This window comes from Marmota flaviventris, chromosome 17 (genome assembly GCF_047511675.1).
Source record: "Marmota flaviventris isolate mMarFla1 chromosome 17, mMarFla1.hap1, whole genome shotgun sequence".
Taxonomy (NCBI): domain Eukaryota; kingdom Metazoa; phylum Chordata; class Mammalia; order Rodentia; family Sciuridae; genus Marmota; species Marmota flaviventris.
This window is the reverse complement of record NC_092514.1, coordinates 32,224,554-32,245,294: the sequence shown is the minus strand read 5'-3', so window position 1 is coordinate 32,245,294 and position 20,741 is coordinate 32,224,554. Positions and strand designations below refer to the sequence as shown.

The 20,741-nt window shown below is 36.2% G+C and overlaps 1 protein-coding gene across 1 annotated transcript in view; it reads right to left on the bottom strand.

Moving 5' to 3' along the window:
• Nucleotides 1-814: 814 nt before the first annotated feature.
• Nucleotides 815-20,741, bottom strand: part of Ywhae (tyrosine 3-monooxygenase/tryptophan 5-monooxygenase activation protein epsilon) — a 37,344-nt gene continuing 17,417 nt past the window's right edge. The window contains exons 2-6 of the mRNA XM_027924561.2: nt 15,426-15,625; nt 12,263-12,369; nt 11,253-11,459; nt 6,945-7,081; nt 815-1,826 (exon numbers count right to left, since the gene is read on the bottom strand). Coding sequence (XP_027780362.1) covers nt 1,774-1,826; nt 6,945-7,081; nt 11,253-11,459; nt 12,263-12,369; nt 15,426-15,625 — 704 coding nt within the window. The 3' untranslated portion in view covers nt 815-1,773. The remainder of the gene's footprint in view (nt 1,827-6,944; nt 7,082-11,252; nt 11,460-12,262; nt 12,370-15,425; nt 15,626-20,741) is intronic.

Sequence of the window (20,741 nt, the reverse complement as noted above, 5' to 3'; positions counted from 1 at the left end):
TGCAAATACTCAAGCAGAAACTATTCCAAGGGTATTTACTGCAGTACCTTTCATAATAGCAAAGTTAGAAATAACTTGTCCAAAAGTAAACTTTAAAAATACAGTTCAGTGGGCTGGGGATGTGGCTCAAGCGGTAGCGTGCTCGCCTGGCATGCGTGCGGCCCGGGTTCGATCCTCAGCACCACATACAAAGATGTTGTGTCTGCCGAAAATAAATATTAAAAAATTAAAAAAAAAATACAGTTCAGGTGTACATCAATGTTAAAATGAAGAGATCTAACTGCTCAATGTAAAATGATCGATACAATGTAAACACCGATGCATAAACTACCTCTGTAAGAAACTACTTACAAGTCTTTCTGGTAAGGGATAACAGAAAATGAATTTTTTTCTTCACCTGCCACTGACTTTTTCAGGGAGGAGTATACAGTATATGTCAGCCCAATGAGAATTATTTTGACACATTCAACCTTGTTTGGTTGTACACAACCCAACCTTCCATCATAGAAAATGACCGATAGTTACACCTTGTGTTAAATATTCATGTTGCACTTTAATGATCAACATACTGGGTTGCTAACTGGTTTGGAAGACAGGACATGTAATCAATTGACTTAAAAGATTATTTAGTGTTCTTCACAACCAGATTACAGGCAGTATTTCTTTTTCCAAAATATACATCTTTGGGTGACAGATAAATAATTTATGGAAGAAAAAAGGAGAAATCTTTTCACATTCAGGCAAATGTAATACTGTCAATGTGTTTGAACTACAGATTTTATTTTAGAAGTATAAAGGATGGAGGCGCAGTATATTTGGCATTTTTAATTTAGGTTTGTTTTATTTAAGTTTAATGTTAATTCCATGCTGTGTTTCAGTAAGAACAATACAGATTCTGTATCTGTGGCTCCAGTCAGATATCCAGTAGTACAAATTAGCTTCAAGTTACACATACTGAACAAAAGAGGTTGAGCGAGCGAAGGAGGGTAGGGGAGGCAGGGGAAAAGGGAAGGAGAAGAAACAAAGAATTGAACACGCATGCAGGCTTCTCCATACCACCTTCAATGCTAACCTGCTTCAGAGGGAGAGTAAAAAGTAGGCAAGAATGAGCAGCCACGGATTGTTGAACTGTTACCAGCACCACGCTTTTCAGCAACATTTCAGCACAATTTGAAACACTTTTTACAGCAAAACCATAACAACAAACCTCCCCCAAAACAACCTTTTAACCACCTCAAGCTAACACCCAATTAAGTTTAAACATTGGTATAAAATTCAAACAATTAGAAAAAGGAAAAAAAAATGATACCACATATGCCTCTAAAGTGTGATCAATCTCTCTCTCAGATGCATCACCTAGAAGTCTAATGGCTTTCAAATATAATTTCCATTTCTAATGGTGATCTTGCCACTTCTGGCATGGAGACAATACAGTAATGCTGAAAAAGCCTCTATGCAGTCCTGTTAGTGTCTTAAAGAACCTAAAAGCTGGAACCAGTAAATCCACAGAAATTCACTCTTGCCTTTAAGAACTTTTGGAAACGGTTTAAAAAAAAGGGGGAAAAAAAAAAAAAACAACCAAAAGAAAAAAAAATCAAAACAAAACAAAAAATACGGAGGGGGAAAAAAAAAAAACAGGGCAGGAACCTAAATTCTGAGACCAAATGTAAAAGTCAGATTTGGTGGTTCTCAGTGACAATGGGGAACTTCCAAGGGGTGGGACAGGGAGGAGTGGGGTGGTCAGAGATGGTTTCTCTTGTTGGCTTTTATGTCTCACTGATTTTCATCTTCCACATCCTGCAGCGCTTCTTTATTCTGCTCTTCACCTGTAAAGAAAGACAATATTTCATGAAGCTATAATATTCATAAAGTTGTTGTTCCAAGTCAAAAGACACATATTTGATACCATAGGTATTGAACACAGACAGGCAAAGGACTTCTATCATCCTTGATACCTGAGTGATGTCTAAATTAAGAAGGGCTGCTAATCACGGTCCTGAAATAGTCAATAGTCATAAAAAAGAAATTGATGCACAAATCAATGATTTTATGTTTAAAAGAAGCTCTTAAAAGTACACAGCCAAAGTAACCATAGTCTTAAAATAATTTTCAAGCTTTTATGTATATCTTGGGTCAAAATACTCTTTCTCAATAACCTCACCCCTTTTAAACCAAGAGTATTTTGCTTTTTTTTTTTTTTTTTTTGGTGCAAAATCTAATTTACCCAGAAACTCAATTATCAGAAATGTCTCAAAAACTGAACTGAGTAATAAAATGCTCCAAAGGAGTTCTATGGTGTTTGGCGGGGGATATTCTGTTGTTGTAAATGAACACTTAACAATTTTTCTCTTGGCCAGATACATCAATCTATCATCAGATTCCTCACATCAGAGTGAAACAGCATGCTCAAAGTAAACCAGACCATTGAGGTTATTAAAGAAGGGCATTTGGACCAGTTTTCTCATGCTATTCTCTTCTTTTTGAACATGACAATTAGCCTGAGGAGTTCAACTGCACCATGACATGCAACACAAAGCCAGTCTTATTCACTAGAGGAACATCTTCCTATTAATAAGCATTAAACAAATCAAGCATAATAAAGAAACATGCAGAGGCTTTTGCTTAATAATACAAGGAACAAACAGGTAAAATTACATTCTTTTGTACTTTAAACAAATCACTTATAACTTCTACAGTTACTAGTTTCAAACTAAATTTTCAAAAAAATCAATTAACCAGAGGTCAGGAGGCAGAGCTCAGAGGCAGAACATGTGCTTTTAACACATGCAAGGCTGAGTTTGAACCCCAGTATCACATAAAAATAAATTTAAACACACACACACACACACACACACACACACACACAATCTAAACACCTGAGGGTGGGGTCATGTTGGGAGTAGTTAGGATTGAACCCAGGACCCTGCACAAGCTAGGCAAGTATTTTATTAAATTACATCCTTTAGTCCTTTTGATTTTATTTATTTTGGGACAGGATGTCACTAAATCGCCCCAGCTGGCTTTGAACTTTGTGATCCATACCTCAGCTTCCCAAGTAGCTGGGATGTGTGCCACCACACAGAGTTAATATTTTTTAAATCAATCAAATGTTCAGATCACAACCTACTCATTCATAATGCTCGTTATTTAATTAGAATGGACAAATTAATACTGGATGTCTATAAATATGAAGTATTTATACTGAAAACATCTCAATCTTTTTAAAGACCTCTGTGATAAACAATAAGTGCTATTATAGTATTATGAGTTAAGTAACGGTAGTTTTCAAATCTCCTGTGATAAAAACATCTGGCTTGATAATGTGGCTCTCAAGTTACCTCAAGAACATCAAAACTTTTTGACTTGTAATACAGAAAAAAATATGCAAAGAAAAAAAAAAAAGAACTCAAAAGACACCCAGCTGTTCCCCCAAAGATTCATTCTACAAATTGTTCCTGTGTTCAAAATTCAGGAAACATCATGGGAGCATTCACATTTATTCTCATTTCTACAGAAATATATTGCCAATATAAGTTAACCCTAGGACACACTCTAATTACTCATAAGCAATCATTAGATTTGTCAAAAGTTCCAAATAACTTTGGCATATAAGTCCTACACATATATAAATCACATCATCGTGTAAGTCACACCCAACCAGACATAGGCAGGGGTAGCAGGCCGATGACGTCTTAGAAAGTTTAGCGCCTTGAAATATAGAACAGGCAGTTTGTAAGCAACAAGATGATAAATATGCAGGCATGATTAGTGAAGAACCCAAACTGAAAGCAAAATTCACTGTGCCATGATAATGACTTACAAAGTAGAGTTTTTAGGAAAGGAAGAGTTGGATTTTCCTTTAGGAATCTATATTGCAAGGAGAGAGGGAGGGAGACAATCATATGAAAGCAACATTACAAGAAAAATAAACCAAGAGAGCAGGACAAAGGAAAACATCAATGATACAAGGGGAGTCAGATTTTGATCTTTCACTTTGTATATACTGCCCTCTAAGAAATAATCTGTCCAATCCTTCCTTTTACTTCTAAGAAAATAATTTTCTTTTATAAAGTACACAGAAAAGTGACAGGTATTTCTGTGCCTATTCCTTCTAGATTTTGGAGGAACAGATAGCACACACATATTCTTTTGTATGAAACAGTCCTCTTAGAGAAAAGGACTGAAATCACCCCAAGGGTAGTGATCCCTTTAAAGAACTATGTTCCAAAACACTGGGACAGACATTAACATACACTGTAGTAACAAGACATAAAAGCATGTAAGTAAACTGCATACATTTCTTCCTTTAGAAACACTCAATTCAAATCCTTCATGACACTACTTTGTACAGCTAGAAATAAAGGAGAAAACCACCTAAATAATACTTATAAACTAAATGCAAGTAACATTCTGGAAAATCACGAATTTCATGATAATAATTCTATATTTAGTATGGAATCTATTACAAGTCACCTAAGAGAACATACAGTACTATACTTATTTTTTTAAGCAAAAGTGGTAAAAAAAAATTTCCTAATGCCCTTAATAATTTAAGCTTACTACAATATTAACAATCTTTTTTTATTGTTAATACTATCATGCTCCTTAACTATAAGCATTTTTAAAGAAAAAATTTAATAACTAATACTGTTTTTACTAAATTTGATCAACTGTTCAAATTATAGACTGAATAAGGAACTGAAACAACTAAATTTCTCCAGATTAAAAATAACTTTCACTCTCTGATTTCTGATCATCATATGAGCTCCTTCCCCTCTGCCATACTCTTCTGCCATGATGTTCAGCCTCACCTTGAGCCCAGTCTGCTTTCTATGGATTGAGACGTCTGAAACCATAAGCCCCCAAATAAAACTCTCCCTCCTCTATAGTTGTTCTGGTTTCATCTCAGAGGAAAAAAAGCTAACTAAAACAGAAGTTGGTACCAGCAGTGGGGATTATTGTTGACAAACCTGACCATGTGGGTTCACAACTTCTGGAACTTTTTGGAATTGGTTGGAGAAATTTTGAAATGTGTAGCAGTGCAAGTTGGCTATTCCAGTGGGAGCTCAGTAAGACCAGAATGCCAACAGGACCATGGACAGTGAAAACAGGGCTCAAGGGGGTTTAGAGGAAGGGGAGAACACTAAAACTAACTTTCAGATTAAAGAAAAACCTATGCTAAAATATCACAAGAAATCTTTGTACAAAAATCTTTCCTATCATGAAAACAGTATAAAGAAGATATTCCAATTTTAAGATGGTCCACTTCAAAAAACCATACTCAATAACCCTACCCTAACAATTTAAGTTCTGTATAAAAATGGAATGATGACATATAGTCTACTTTGACTAATCAACTCTTAATTATCTGTGAGAATGAGCTATAGGTGTATTAGAGAATATAAATTTAATTTATATTTAATTGGAAAATCTAGCAACTTAGATACTGTAAGGTCTGGCATCAAGTGTCTTTAAAAAGGCATTTCAACACAGGTCACCTCTGTTACTTTCAGCCTTAAAAACATGTCCCGAGGTTGGAGGAGTAGAGTTTACTTAAAGGAAAGCAGCAATTGTTCCTGCTTACCAAACTCTCCACATGCTTTCCTTTTCATTTTGCTTTCCCTTTTATTCCCTCAAAGAGGCACCGAAATACTAATTCACCGAGCTGCGGGCGACTGGCCATTCTTTCTAACAGTTATTGTCAAAAAACCATAGAATTTTAAAGCTAGAAGAAACCTGAAGTCATTGTAGTTTAGATATGGGAAACTAGTTTTGTGTTCCAAATAATAGTGGTTTTCTGAAGTTTTGTTTGGAAAAGCACCCTTGGCTTCCTCTGAATTTGTTCTAGTCAGTTACATTTCAAATCTTATTAATTCAGACCTAGTCAAACACATGAATACTTCATAAACACATGAGCTTTAGAATTTAGAAGCTAAACCACCTCATTCTCATGTTAGTACCATAACCTAAGTCAGAAATTTAATTCAATCTTTGCAGAGTAAACAAACTGACAACATATATATATATACCCCAATACATAAGTATATTTCAGACATCACAGCATGTGGGTTTAGCCAACAGAGGATATAGCCATCCTCAAGCAACATAACATATACTTCAATTTGGATACTTTAGAAACTGCAGCTAAAACTGTCAACACACTTTCTGTTCTAATCCTTTACCACCATCACCAGCAACCCATACAACTATCTCATAATGGTCATATCACACTGTCCTCTCTCCACCCACCTTCAATAGGGGGATAGGGTTGTAACACAGTGGTAGAGCATGAGTTTAATTGCCATCAAAATAAACATTACAAATTTGGATCTCCACATTTAAAGTAAAGATTTGTACACATTCCCTCAATCGCAATTAAATTTTATAAAACACTCTTAGTAACTGTGTGGAACTGAAAACCTTTCCAAGTATAACTCCATCAGACCCCTTAAATAAATACCCAAGGACAAAACATTTCATTTCTCTACAGACTTCAGGAGGAAAATTAGTCCCTTTTTAGATGAAAGATTTCCAAACAAAGGTACATCAACAATAGCTACCAATATCATCAAGTTTGAAATACAATTAACTTCTACCTCCCCAAACTGAATCTGAGAAGATGAAATTGTTTGCTCTCCCATCCCTCTTTTCCTCAGCCTTCAAAGAACTGTGAAAGAGGTAAACTAAGTTTAACAAAACATTTTTAATTAGAGGCAAAACTCTAAAATCTTTAAATATTAACATAAGATCCCCCTATTCTAAATATGTCTTTTATCTCTATGCTTTTCTTTGGTACCATTTCCTATGAAGGCAGTAATTGATATTTGGTAGCAGACAGGCTCTGAATTTATGTTGTATTTTAATGTTAAAAAAACAAGAAATTTTAAAAATGAGTAAAATGATCCAGCAACTCAGATACAATTAACTACAGAAAGTTTACTTACCATCACCCTGCATGTCTGAAGTCCATAGTGTCAGGTTATCACGTAACAACTGCATGATAAGTGTAGAGTCCTTATAGCTTTCTTCACTCAGTGTATCCAGTTCTGCAATTGCATCATCAAAAGCTGCTTTTGCCAACCTAAAATTAAATAAATGTATTACAAAAATTAACAGTGCAAAAATAATGAGATATCAATCTTACCCTTCCAGTTGAATAATGGTAACAATGATTTTTTTAAAAAGAATTATTTGGGGAGCTAGGGTTGTGGCCCAACAGTAGAGCTCTCGCCTAGCATGCTCGAGGTGATGGGTTTGATCCTCAGCACCACCTAAATGAAGAGGTGGAGTTCTGATACATACTATAACATGAATGGATGTTGAAAACATTATTTTAAAAAAGAAGAATTAATTTGGAATAAATATATTTTGAGCACTACTTTTTACTATGCTTTCTGCAAGCATCTTACCACTGGCTACAATATACAGACCTAATTCTATATAGGCTAACAACATGTACAAATTCCAAGGGAAACCACCATCAAAATATATGCAAAATAATAAAAGCATTTTTGCAAGTTCTAGTTAATGGTTCAATTACTTAAGTTTTACAGCAAAAGAAAGTCTCAAGACAATACCCAGGAACTTGGTAGTAAAGCTGTACACTAGCATAAAAGGAACTTTAGGCTTAATGTTTTCCTAGTAAAACACACACACACACACACACACACACACACACATACACAAATCACTTCTAAAAGTTAAATTTAATTGCTCTCTCCATTCCTTATTCTTTAAATCACTTCCATTGAAAAGAGGGGGAAAAAAGGATTTTTACTGCTATAATATTATGAAAACTTTTATAAGACAAAACTTTTATAAAATAAATAAATAGGAAGCTGAGGGTGGAAGCGTATGCCTGTGATTCTACTAACTCCAGAGGGTGACGCAGCAGATCACAAAGTTCAAGGCCAGCCTCAGCAACTTAGGGGAACTGTTCTCAAAAAATAAAAAGGACTGAAGAGTGTAGCTCAGTGGTAGAGTACCACTGGATTCAATCACCAATATCACACAAAAAAGTGAGGAAGCCAGGCAGGATGACACATGCCTATAATTCCAGTGACTGGAGAAACTGGGGCAGTAAGATCACAAGTTTTAGACCAGCCTCAGTAATTTATTGAGGCCTTAAACAATTTAATGAGACTCTGTCTCATTAGGACTGAGTCCTTAAGAATGAGGACTAAGATCAGTGGTACAATGCCCCTGGGTTCAAGAACAAAAAAGTGGGAGAGGCTATGGTAGAATAACTACCATATATGAGGTTGTGTGTGTTCTCCAGCACCACCACCAATAATAAAATTTCCTATGACACATAATCAAAAAGACTTTACAATTTGTAATATAACAAAACTATTCTTGGGCTGGGAATGTGGCTCAAGTGGTAGCGCGCTTGTCTGGCATGCGTGCAGCCCGGATTCGATCCTCAGCACCACATACAAATAAAGATGTGTCCGCCGAAAACTAAAAAAATAAATATTAAAAAAATTCTCTCAAAAAATAAATAAATAAAACCTTTTAAAAAAAAACTATTCTTAAAATGCATGCAAAGAGGCTAACAAAAATAAGCTATAAACAACAGAAGTGAGCCCAGGAGAAAACTGTCATATACATAACTGTCAGTTAACTTCATAAATTAGGGTGCCAAAATATTTCAACAACAAAAAGCAACTTCAACAAAACGTTATTAAGAAAACTAGATATTCACATGCATGACAATGAACTCTTGCATCATTACAAAAATTTTTAAATTAACTAAACAAACAAACAAAAGGATCAAAGGGCTGGGGATTAACAAGAATACTTGCCTGGCACACATTAAGGCCCTGAGTTGGACCACCAGCAGTAGCACAAGTATGTATACACACACACACACACACACACACACGACCTAGAAACTTACAATCGTAAAACTATGAAATGCTGGAAGAGAAAAAACCAAAACAGGATAAAAACATTCATGGCACTGGATCTGAACATGGCTTTTTTTTGGTGGGCAAGAGTGCGGAGAGTACTGGGAATTAAACACCAGGGCACTTAACCACTGAACCACAGCCCCAGAACTTTTCATTTTGAGAAAGGGTCTTGCTAAGGTACTGAGGATTGGCTTAGAACTTTGCATTCCTCCTGGCTCAGCCTCAATAGTCACTGGGATTACAGACATGCGCCACCATACTTGGTGGATTTTTTTTTTTTTTTTTTTTTTTTAGTGCTGGGGATTGAACCCAGGGCCTTGTGCATGCAAGGCAAGCACTTTACCAACTGAGCTGTATCACCAGCCCTGGATTTTATTTTCTTACATGACAAAGCATGGGAAATTTTTCAAAAATTGATAAATTTGATTTCATCAGATTAAAAACATTTACACATCAAAAAGTAGTATCAAGCTGAGCACAATGGTACAAAAGTATAATTCTACCTACATAATAAACTAAAGCAGAGAGATTCTTTTTTTTTTTTTTTTTTAGTTGTAGATGGACACAATATCTTTATTTATTTTTATGTGGTGCTTAGGATCAAACCCAGTGCCTCACATATGCAAGGCAAGTGTTCTACCACTCAACTACAACCCCAGCCCAAAGCAGAGGGATTCTTAAGTTGAAGCCAGCATGGACACCTTAGGGAGACCCTGTCGCAACAAATAAAAAAATTTTAAAAAGCCAGGGTATAGTTCAACGTTAGATAGAGCACTTTAAGTCCAAAATTCATAGTACCAAGACAATAAAAGTAAAATAAAAAAACAGCAGGTGTTAGTAAAAACATGGAAAAAATAGAACTCTCAAATTTTGCTGATGTGAACGTAAAATGATTCACTTTCTGTAGAAGAGGTCGGACTCCTCAAAAAGTTGAAGCAAAATTACCATGCCCATCAATTCTACTTCTAGGGAGGATTAAAAACAGGGATTCAAACAGATACTTGGTATGCTGATGATGATAGCATTATTTAAAAAGACAAAAACCAAAAAACAAAACACAACTAGTCATCAAAAGATAAACTAAATGTGTTATAAATGGAACATTCAGCCACAAAAAGGACTTCAGGGGTACCCTTCAAACCCTTGAAGTCCTTTGTAGCTCAGTGGTAAAGCACCTGCCCAGCATGCCCAAAGCCCTGGCTTCAAAGAAAACAGAGGACTTTAGTAGAGATACATGCTATAATGTGAATAAATCTTGAAAATATGCTTATAAAATAAGCCATACAGAAAAGAACAAATATTATGATTCCATGTATAGGAGGTACCTAGAACAGGCAAATTCAGAAGCAGAAAATAAAACAGATAGGTGTGTAGTATACACCTATAATCCCTGCTACTCAGGAGGCTGAAACAGGAGGATAACCAAGTTCAAGGCAAGCCTGGAACTGGGTTAGAGGAAAAACTGGAGCAGAGTGCTGATGAAAAGTCTTGAAACAGAAAGTCAGTTACACAACACTGTGGCTATACTTAATGTCACTGAATCCTACACTTAAAAATGGTTATAAATTATAAAAACTCATGTGATGTGTACTTAACCACAATTTTTTGAAATCTATCTATATTAATCAAAAACACTAAAATTTGTATCTACAATATCAAAAACTAGAAAAAACAAGAGAATAGCTTACATTAATGACACTAAAAATTGTTTTTATTAAGACAAAAAATAGGGGCTGGGGATGTGGCTCAAGCGGTAGCGCGCTTGCCTGGCATGCATGAGGCCCGGGTTCTATCCTCAGCACCACATACAGACAAAGATGTTGTGTCCTCCAAATACTAAAAAATAAATATTAAAATCCTCTCTCGCTCCCTCTCTTAAAAAAAAAAAAAAAAGACAAAAAATACTAGTAATATATTCACTAAGAGAATAATAATTCCTTCCCAGAGGTGCTGGGAATCAAACTCCAGGCCTTATGTCTGCTAGACAAGTGCCCTACACCCCCAATCCCAGAAAATAACTAATTAAAAGCATGCCCATAAAGACTAAAAGGTGACATACAAAAATTAATTTTATTATGGTAATTCCTCATTCCTTTCCCACATACATTATGTTAAAATCTTTTGAATCTAAAATTCAGATCTACAGAACTGAAACAATCAACACAATGATTATTAACTGCTATGTGTCTGTCTGTTACCCCAACAGTTTCAGCAAGAACCAAAAGAATTCATGTGACTGAGACTACAAAGATGGTTCCAATGAACAAAACAAGTAACTATCTCTTCCTCCAGAACCTTTTCACTTCACATTGAGAGCTTCTGTTCTCCTCCATGACTTACCTGCAGGCACGGTCAGGGGAATTAAGAATTTCATAGTAGAATACGGAAAAATTGAGAGCAAGACCTAAACGAATGGGGTGCGTTGGTGGAAGTTCTGTCATTGCAATATCACTAGCAGCTTTATAAGCCACTAGGCTGTTCTCTGCAGCCTCCTTCCTGTCATTTCCTGTGGCAAACTCAGCCAGATACCTGTGGTAGTCCCCTTTCCTACAACAAAACAAAACCAAAATTAGGAATGCATTTGAAATAGAAAAACTTTAAAATTTTTATAATATATAAAATAAAATATATAGCAAAAAAAAAAAAAAAAAAAAAAGGATTTAAAAACCCAGGAATGAGGAACTAGAGATTTGTCTCCTTGATCATGAAATAAATGCTTCTTTTTCCCCCAATGTGGTTCTGGGTTTGCACTAAGACCTTGAGCATGTGTTCTACTATTGACATCCCCAGCCCTCAAAAAAATGTTTCTATATAATGGTTAAAACTGCACCGTGGGCTGGGCGTGGTGGACCCTACATATAATCCCAGCTACTCAGGAGGCTGAAGCAGAAGGACAGCAGGTTTGGAGCCAGTCTAAGCAATTTAGTAAGACTCCGTCTTAAAATAAAGGGCTGGGGATACAGCTCAGTGCTACAGCACTTGACTTGCATGTGAGACACCCCCCCACACACATTTGATTCCAGTACTACAGGGGTGTGTGGGGATGGATGGTTAGATAGTGAAGTGTAAGCTGTAGATGGGAGAAGAAACCCAAAGCAAAAGAAGGTAAATAAAGCAAAAGCCAATATATTTTTTATAATAGACTGATCATCTTAAAATCAATTCTCTAATAGCAGTGAAATCTGCAAATGAATATCAAGCTATTTAAGTTTTAAGAATCACTCCTCCCATATAACCTTCTAACATTAAATAACTCATTAAAATAAAAGCTGAAAACCTATGTAGAAAAAATGTCATGATTCTAAGGCCAACTTTTAATCTTACATTTTCCCTTCTAGTATGGAACCTACATTTTATAATAGAAAACCTTGGACTCGCCAGTGTTAGCTGCTGGAATGAGGTGTTTGTCCAGTACATCCAGAATGTCACAACAGATTAACTTTAGCTCAGTCTCAACCTGTAAGGGTGGGGGGAAAAAAATCAGATTAAGTCTAGAAATTCTATAAAGTATTACACATTTGACCACCTACCTCTGGCTTTAAGAAAGGAAAATCTAGGGCTGGGGATGTGGCTCAAGCGGTAGCGCGCTCGCCTGGCATGCGTGCGGCCCGGGTTCAATCCTCAGCACCACGTACAAACAAAGATGATGTGTCCGCCGATAATTAAAACATAAATATTAAAATTCTCTCTCTCTCTCTTTAAAAAAAAAAGAAAGGAAAATCTAGGCCGGGCATGGTGGCATATGCCTGTAATCCCGGCGCCTCAGGAGACTGAGGCAGGAGGATCACAAGTTCAAAGCCAGCCTCAGCAAAAGCAAGATGCTAAGTAACTCAGTTGAGACCCTGTCTCTACATAAAATACAAAAAAATAGGGCTGGGGATGTGGCTCAGTGGTTGAGTGTCCCTGAGTTCAATCCCCAGTACCAAAAAAAAAAAAAAAAAGGAAAGTCTAGTATAAAATAGAACACACACCCCTCTCTTAAACCTCCTCCTTTCTTGACCCAAAATTACAGAAAGACTGTCTCCAGATTATTAACTGTAACTTTTCCCCTCTGAATGCTATTCCTTAAGGGTGTACTTACACACACCACACCTCTCAGTTCAGCAACAGAATTGCCAGTAATAATGTAACACCCCTTGCTTTTAAATGCTGGGCATTTATGTGAACTATCAACTATTACCTCCATTTACAGAGGAAAAAGAGAAGATTCCTTACTTATCCTAAAGTCCAACAACAAAAACTCAAGTGGGCTGCAATTTGCCTCGTCCATCAAAACCTGGATTTAATTCCCCTAATATATGAACCCAGACAGGGTACAAAGAAAAAAAAAATCAACAGTTAGTTAGTTTATCTTCAATACTCACATTCCTAACTATATTCCAAGAACCAATCACTTTAGTGGAAGTGATTCACAAACAGTTATGGCACCAAAAATCTGCAGGCCAAAGTAAATACTGCCACTCATTTCTTATCAATTTATAATGCCAAAAATACACAGCACCCCCCAAATATACATGATCATCTTGTCATCAATTTCCTATTAATTCTCAGTAATACTGTTAAACCTTTCTAGTTTGATCTCCTTTGCATTAATAAAGAATTCTCCCTCTTTCTCTTCTCCTAGTCTTGTCCTTAACCTAAGTAAAACTAGCTGTCTTCTGAATAAAGTACCTGCCTGATAATTTTCAAGTAGAGAATGCCCTAGGAATATGAAGATTTCTAAGTTCTCTTAAATCCTCGCCTATTGGATATGACTGCTTTTATTACTCCAAAGCAAATCTCCAGGCCCTTTCCCACATTCATGAAATATATATAGCCTACTTCTCCAATAACTGATACTGCACCAAGGTATTATCTTCCATGTTCCATTCAGCACAGCCTTTTTTTTTTTTCCTGCTTGTGGTAATGTGGATTGAATCCAGGGATGCTCTACCACTGAGCTACAGCCTCAGCCCTTTTTGAGATACTATCTAAGTGACTGAGGTTGGCCTAGAACTTGCATTCCTCTTACTTCAACCTCTAGGAATAACTGGAATTAAAGGCATGCACCACCAAGCCCAGCATAAACAATTCATTGATCTCTATGACCTTAACCTCAACTGTGTTGCTGTATCCTAAATTCTAATATTCCAACTCTTAGCCTACAACTTCTTCTTTTGCTTTTTAAACTCATTATTCCTATTTAGAGAGTGGGCAAACCTCCATTCTATTGATTTCATATTCTCCCAAGTTATCAGTTATTGTGCTCAATTCATACTTCCCTTCACTCATTAGACAAAATCCCACAACTAGCTCATAGCATTTTTCTTCATCATCTTTTCTCATTTCCTCAGCCCTCTGGTTCAAACTTGTCTACTGCCAACCCATATTATTTGTTTCACCATATTTGAGGGTGGGGGTAATGCCAATCCTAACTCACTACATTCTATGTTACCTCAGTATGTTATTTAACACTTAGAACCTGTTTTTGCCATCTATACATTGGGATAATATCTACCTTTTCAGGGTTATTTATTTATTTTGGTGACACTGAACCTAGGAACCTAGAGCGTACTAGGCAAATTTTTACCACCGATACATCCCAAGCCCCACCTTTATATGCATGTATAAACGAACATGATCTAAAATAACCTCATGAAACAATTCTTAATCCAAAACCCTCTGATAATTTCTACTGTTTAAAAAACAATAACTAGGGGCTGGGGTTGTGGCTCAGTGGTAGAGCACTTGCCTAGCAGGCGCTAGGTCCTGGGTTCAATTCTCAGCACCTTATAAAAATAAATAAATAAAAACAAAGGTATTGTGTCCAATTACCACTAAAAAGTAAATATTTTTTAAAAATGACTAGAATAAGACTCCATATGGAGAGTGACAGTATGTTTCAAATTGTGTGGCACACAAGAGCCATACAAAATTGCCCCTAAATGTTGTCAATGATGTTTTAATACTTATTATAATAAAAGCAACAATTAAATTTGTTTTCTAGTTGTGCTCTGATCAAAACTATACACAGCCAGACACAGGGCACATGCTTGTAGTCCTGAAATACTCTGTAGCTGTAATTTCTAATTCAGGTGAATAAAAAGATGAATATTCAATGTGTGCTATAGGATGACCTAAAATATTAAATGTCTAAGGCCAAATAACTTACAGCCATAAGCCTGAGACTTAAGTCACTTAAAAAAAAAAAAAAAAAAAAACAAGCCTCCTTTCTCTTGGAGAATTTTTTTAAACTATAAACACAAAAGGCAAAGGTCAGGACACATTTAATCCCACACACTTACCAGAGGGCATGGGTCCTCCTGATCATGGACTGGAACCTCTAAAACTATGAGCCAAAATAACCTTTATATAATTTAATTACCTAAAATATTTTGTTACAGTAAAAGCAGCTGACTAATTCAAGTAAGACTCTCAATAGAAGAACGTACAAAATTCTACAAATTAACCCAATGTCAACTTCTACATGTAAGAAATAACAATCATTTTCCTTGAAAAATGCAACCATCTCACCATTTGCCGATATTCCCGAATCATTTTTAGTTTGTCTTCTCCTCCCTTGTTTTCTTCTTTCTGTTCAATGCTGCTGATTATTCTCCAAGAAGCTCTTCTAGCTCCAATCACATTTTTATATGCAACAGATAGGAGGTTTCTTTCTTCAACTGTCAGCTCCACATCCATCCCTGCTACTTTCTTCATTGATTCCACCATTTCTAAATGGGAGAAACAAAATCAGTCCATACAAACTTAAAAATCTTTGTTAATATCCCTTTCACAGTGCCCACTCCCTTCCCAAGTTAACAGAAAGCAAGAGCTAAAATATTTAACAAAAATAGGGGCTATGTGTATAGATCAACAGAAGAGCACATGGACCCTGGTTGATTGATCCCAGGATCAATCAACAGCACCTCCTTGATGTTAACAAAAAAGAAATTTTAACAAAAATAACCTCATAATCATAAAAACTAATGGGACAGAAGGACCAGGAAAAAGCTACCTATAATCTTATCTACTGAGACTGACTGAAGTCAATCTCAGTAAAGCTCAAAGTAAGCCTTGGCAACCTAGCAAGATCCTGTCTCCATAAATAATAATGATGATGATGATGATGATAAAATAATAATATACTGGGGATGCAGCTTAGTGGCAGAGCACACCTGGGTTCAATTCCTAGTGCTGTGGAAATAATAAAAAATTAGAAGAGGGCTGGGGATGTGGCTCAAGCGGTAGCGCGCTCGCCTGGCATGCGTGGGGCACTGGGTTTGATCCTCAGCACCACATAAAAATAAAGATGTTGGGTCCACCAAAAACTAAAAAATAAATAATATTAAAAAATTCTCTCTCTCTCTCAAAAAAAAAAAAATTAGAAGAGCCAACAAGAGAATATAGAGCATAACTTATATGGAATCAGGAAAACTTCATGCAATGTCTAGTATGATTTATATTATGATTTGGAGGCATCTCAGATTAAATAAGAATATACACCTATCCATTCTCCAGTCAAAGTAATCAGGCTGGCAGTTTGAGAAAAGGATTAAAAATTTACAGGCTCTAGCCAAGCACAGTAGCACACATCTGAAATCCCAACAACTGAAGGATGAAGCAGAAGGATCACCAAAGTTCGAGGTCCCAAGCAAATTAGCAAGACTCTGTCTCAAAAATAAACGGCGTAGGGTTGTGGCTCAGAGGTAGAACAGTTGCCTAGCATGCGTGAGGCACTGGGTTTGATCCTCAGCACCATATAAATATAAAGGTATTGTGTCCACCTTTAAATAAAAAAATATATAAAATAAATAAAGAGATCCGGGGATGTAGCTTGTAGGTAAAGTGCCTCTGAGCTCAATTCCCAGTACCCCATTAAAAAAAAAAAAAGTTTACATGTTCTAAAACATGTTGCCTTACAAGTAACTACAAATTGAACTGTATTTCAAAAAAACCTACCAAAATCTCAAGAGGAAGGGGGGATTCATTCAAACAACAAAAGTATACTGAGCACATGAGTCACAAGTACAAACCTGTGATTGGGGTGGGGGTAGGGGATTTGAGTCAGGAGTACTTTACCACTGAACTATAATCCAATTCTTTTTTTCTTCCTTTTCTTTTAAGACAGGGTCTCACTAAGTCACTTAGAGCCTCACTAAATTGCTGAGGCTGGCCTCAAATTTGCAATCCTCCTTCCTCAGCCTCCTGAGTCACTGGGATTACAGTCATGTGTCATGGTACCCTGGCAAACTTTTGATGTTTCTAACCCTCCTTTTAGAAAAGCATAATCTACCTAAGAATTCATTCACTGGTAAATCGCTAATGGTTACTATCTGTTACCACTAGGTGGCAAGCAAAGAAAAGGGCCCAAATAATCTTTGGAATATCCCAATACTTAAAAAATACTACGAGAAAACAAAGAACCCAAAACAGCTCAATAATACAAAACAAATGTATTAACAACAAAAATGATGCTTTTAGAAAAGACTTAATGCCATCACTATCAAGTGGCTCTCCATGTTTACAGATTCAGAATTTTTGGTGATGAGACATAAAAATCTGTTTTTTTAACAAGCATATATTAATTCCTTAAGCATAAGGATACCTTAACAAATAGGTAAAATGACAGCACCTTCACTGTTTAACAGTATGGTAAAAATAAGGAAGTCTTCCAAATGTGCAACCCCAGGAAAATGCCTCAAAAACCATCCCTTCAGCCGGGCACAGTGGTGTATAAATTGTACTCCCAGTTGCTGGGGAGACTGAGACAGGAGGATTTTTTAGTTCAAAGCAGACTTTGAAACTTAGCAACTCAGTGAGATGTCTCTAATAAAATTTAAAAAGGGCTGGGGATGTGGCTCAGTAGTTAAGTGATCCTGGTTGAATCCCTGGTCCCCCCCCCCCAAAAAAAATCATCCCTTCAGAATACCAGAAAATAGAAGTATTAAGATGCAATAAAGCTCTTTAGAATACAGTTTAGCAGTTTGGCTTTTTTTTTTTTTTTTTTTTTTAATAACCATTATGTGACCAAGCAATCACAGTTCTAGGTATTATCCACAAGAAATGAAAACATTATCTTCATAAAGACTTTTGCATTATGTCAATAGCAATCTGATTCTCCTAACAGCAAAAATGTGAAAATAACTCAATGTGCATCAAGAAGTGAAATGAATAAACTGTGGTACACACCTATATTACAGATTAATTAAAACTGAAAGATAATTAAGGTAAATATCAAAAACACTTTTAAGAGAAAAAAGACATTGCATGATTCCATTTGAATCAAATTACTTAGTTAATTTATATTTGGTACTGGTAATTCAATCCAGGAGTGCTTCACCACCGAGCTACAACCCCAGCCCTTTTAATTTTTTGAGACAGGGCCTCACTAAGCTGCTGAAGTTAGAACTTGCAATCCTGCCTCAGCCACCCAAATTGTTGGGATTACAGGTGTGTGCCCAGCACGAAGACTAAGTTTGGAGGCAATGGAGTTCAGTTCAGTTCCATTCCGGCTTATTTTCAAAAAACAACAAATTAAACATACCTGAGAAAACCAGTAATTCAATTTTCCAAATTGGTACAAAGTATTAATAAAATAAAGTAACCCAGATATACCAGAAAGTATCATTATTTATTTTTTTATTGCAAGATTATGCATTATGTATGAAAAAAACTAAACACAACTATCTAATGATATAAAGTTTTACCAGTGATTTCTGGATACTATTCCAAATGATTAATCTAAATCTATTTTTCATTTTGCTGTGCATTACAAAATTTCAACATTTTTTGAGGGGGTGGTGTTAAGGACAGAACTCAGGGCCTTGTACAAACTGAGCAAGCCATAAAGCACTAAGCTACAGCCCTATCTATACCCAACAATAAACATTTAGTATTTTATAATACAAGGGAAAATGTATTTAAAACAGTGATAAATCTACTATTCTACATTCAACTATATAATTACCTTCATTAGTGACAAAACAATGCAAAGAGTACTATGTGGTAAAACTATAGAAACAGTAATTATCCCTTCATTAACTAACAGCTTTACTGAGATAAAACTTACATACTATAACCATTTACACATTTAGAGCACACAATTCAATGGTTTTTAGTATATTCATGTAATTCTACAACCATTACCTCACTTCTAAAAGAAAAACCCCAGAACAATTAGAAGTCATCATTTACCCCCAAATCCAACTACTGGGGGTGAGGAGAAAAATCAATCTATTTGGTTTCTATAAATCTGTATAACCTAGAACTGTGCATGTGGTACTTGGTGACTGGATTCTCTCACACTGCATATTTTCAAGGTTCATCCACACTGTATTAATACTTTACTTACCTATGTAAATATACCACATTTTATTTATCCATTCACCAGATAATAATATTTCCACTTTGCTATTATGGATAATGCTACAATAAACACTCATGTAAAACTTTTTGTGTGGATATATGACTTCAGTTGTCTAGATACATAACTAAGAGTATAATTAACTCTTTGTGGAAGAATACACCAAATTGTTTTCTACAGGGGCTGTGCAATGTAGGAGGATTCTAAACTCCACATCCTCATCTACACTTGCACCCCACTCCCTTTTTAAAGTGATCATATTGTGTTTGAAATGGTATCTCACTGGTGTTTTGGGGGGGAGGGGATTTGAACCAGGGCCTCAACCATGCTAGGTTAAGACCTCTACTACTGAGCTGCACCCCAATTGTTGTTCTGATTTGCCCTTCCTTGATGGCAATAATGTGTTAAGCATTTTCATGTGCTTATTAGCCATTTGTGAACCTTCTTTTGGACAATGATAATTTAGACATTTTGCCTATTAGTTAATCTGTGTTACAGTTGCAGTGGCACACACCTATAACCCCAGTGAGAAGCTGAGGCAGCCTCAGCAAATTTATTCATTTGTTTTTTCGTTTTGGTACTGGAGACTAAGAGGAGCACTTTACCACTTAGTTACATCCCCAACCCTTGTTTTATTTTTTTATAAACAGTCTCAATAAATCGCCAAAACTTCACCTTGAACTTGGCATTCTCCCGCCTCAGCCTCTTGAGGCGGGATCACAGGCAAGTGTTTAGATCCTAACAAACTTTTCTTAGCCCTCCCACGTTTGGGAATTTAACCATTACTTTAGGTAGTGTATTAACAGCATTAGCATGAATAAGCAGCTTCTTAATACCCCCTAAATTCCTACAACCAGTACTGGGGCACTCTCAAGATTAGAGTGTCATTCTTATCCTTTTAACACCAGCAAAAGAAATAATATGAACCACAATATACCCCAAAATCTTATAGGAAAGCTCTGATTTATCCCAAACTCTAGAACCATGTCATTAAAACCTGCATTAGAGCAGGGCAGAGTGACTAAGGAGGCTGAGGCAGAAGGATCACAAGTTTGAGGACAGCATCAGCAACTTTTAGCAACTTGTGAGAGACCTCAGTGGTAAAGCTGACATAGGGTGAATAAGAGAGAGAGAAAGAAAGAAAACCTGAGTTAGAGTCAGGCAGTAGCACACACCTGTAATCTCAGTTGTGAGGGAGGCTAAGGTAGAGAATCACAAACTGGAGGCCAGCCTCAGCAACTTATTATTATTATTATTTTATAAAAAAGGGCTGAAGATGTAGCTCAGAGGTAAAACATCCCTGGGTTCAATCCATAAGACAAACAACAAAAAAACCTTCATTAGTACAAAATTAACACCACCTATTATATTCATATAAAATTATTCAGCACAACCAGCACATCATGAAATCTTTGCTGCAAATATTTTGTCAATGTGACAAACATTTCTGGTGTCGAGGAAAACTGTTTTAAGTATCTGCAGCA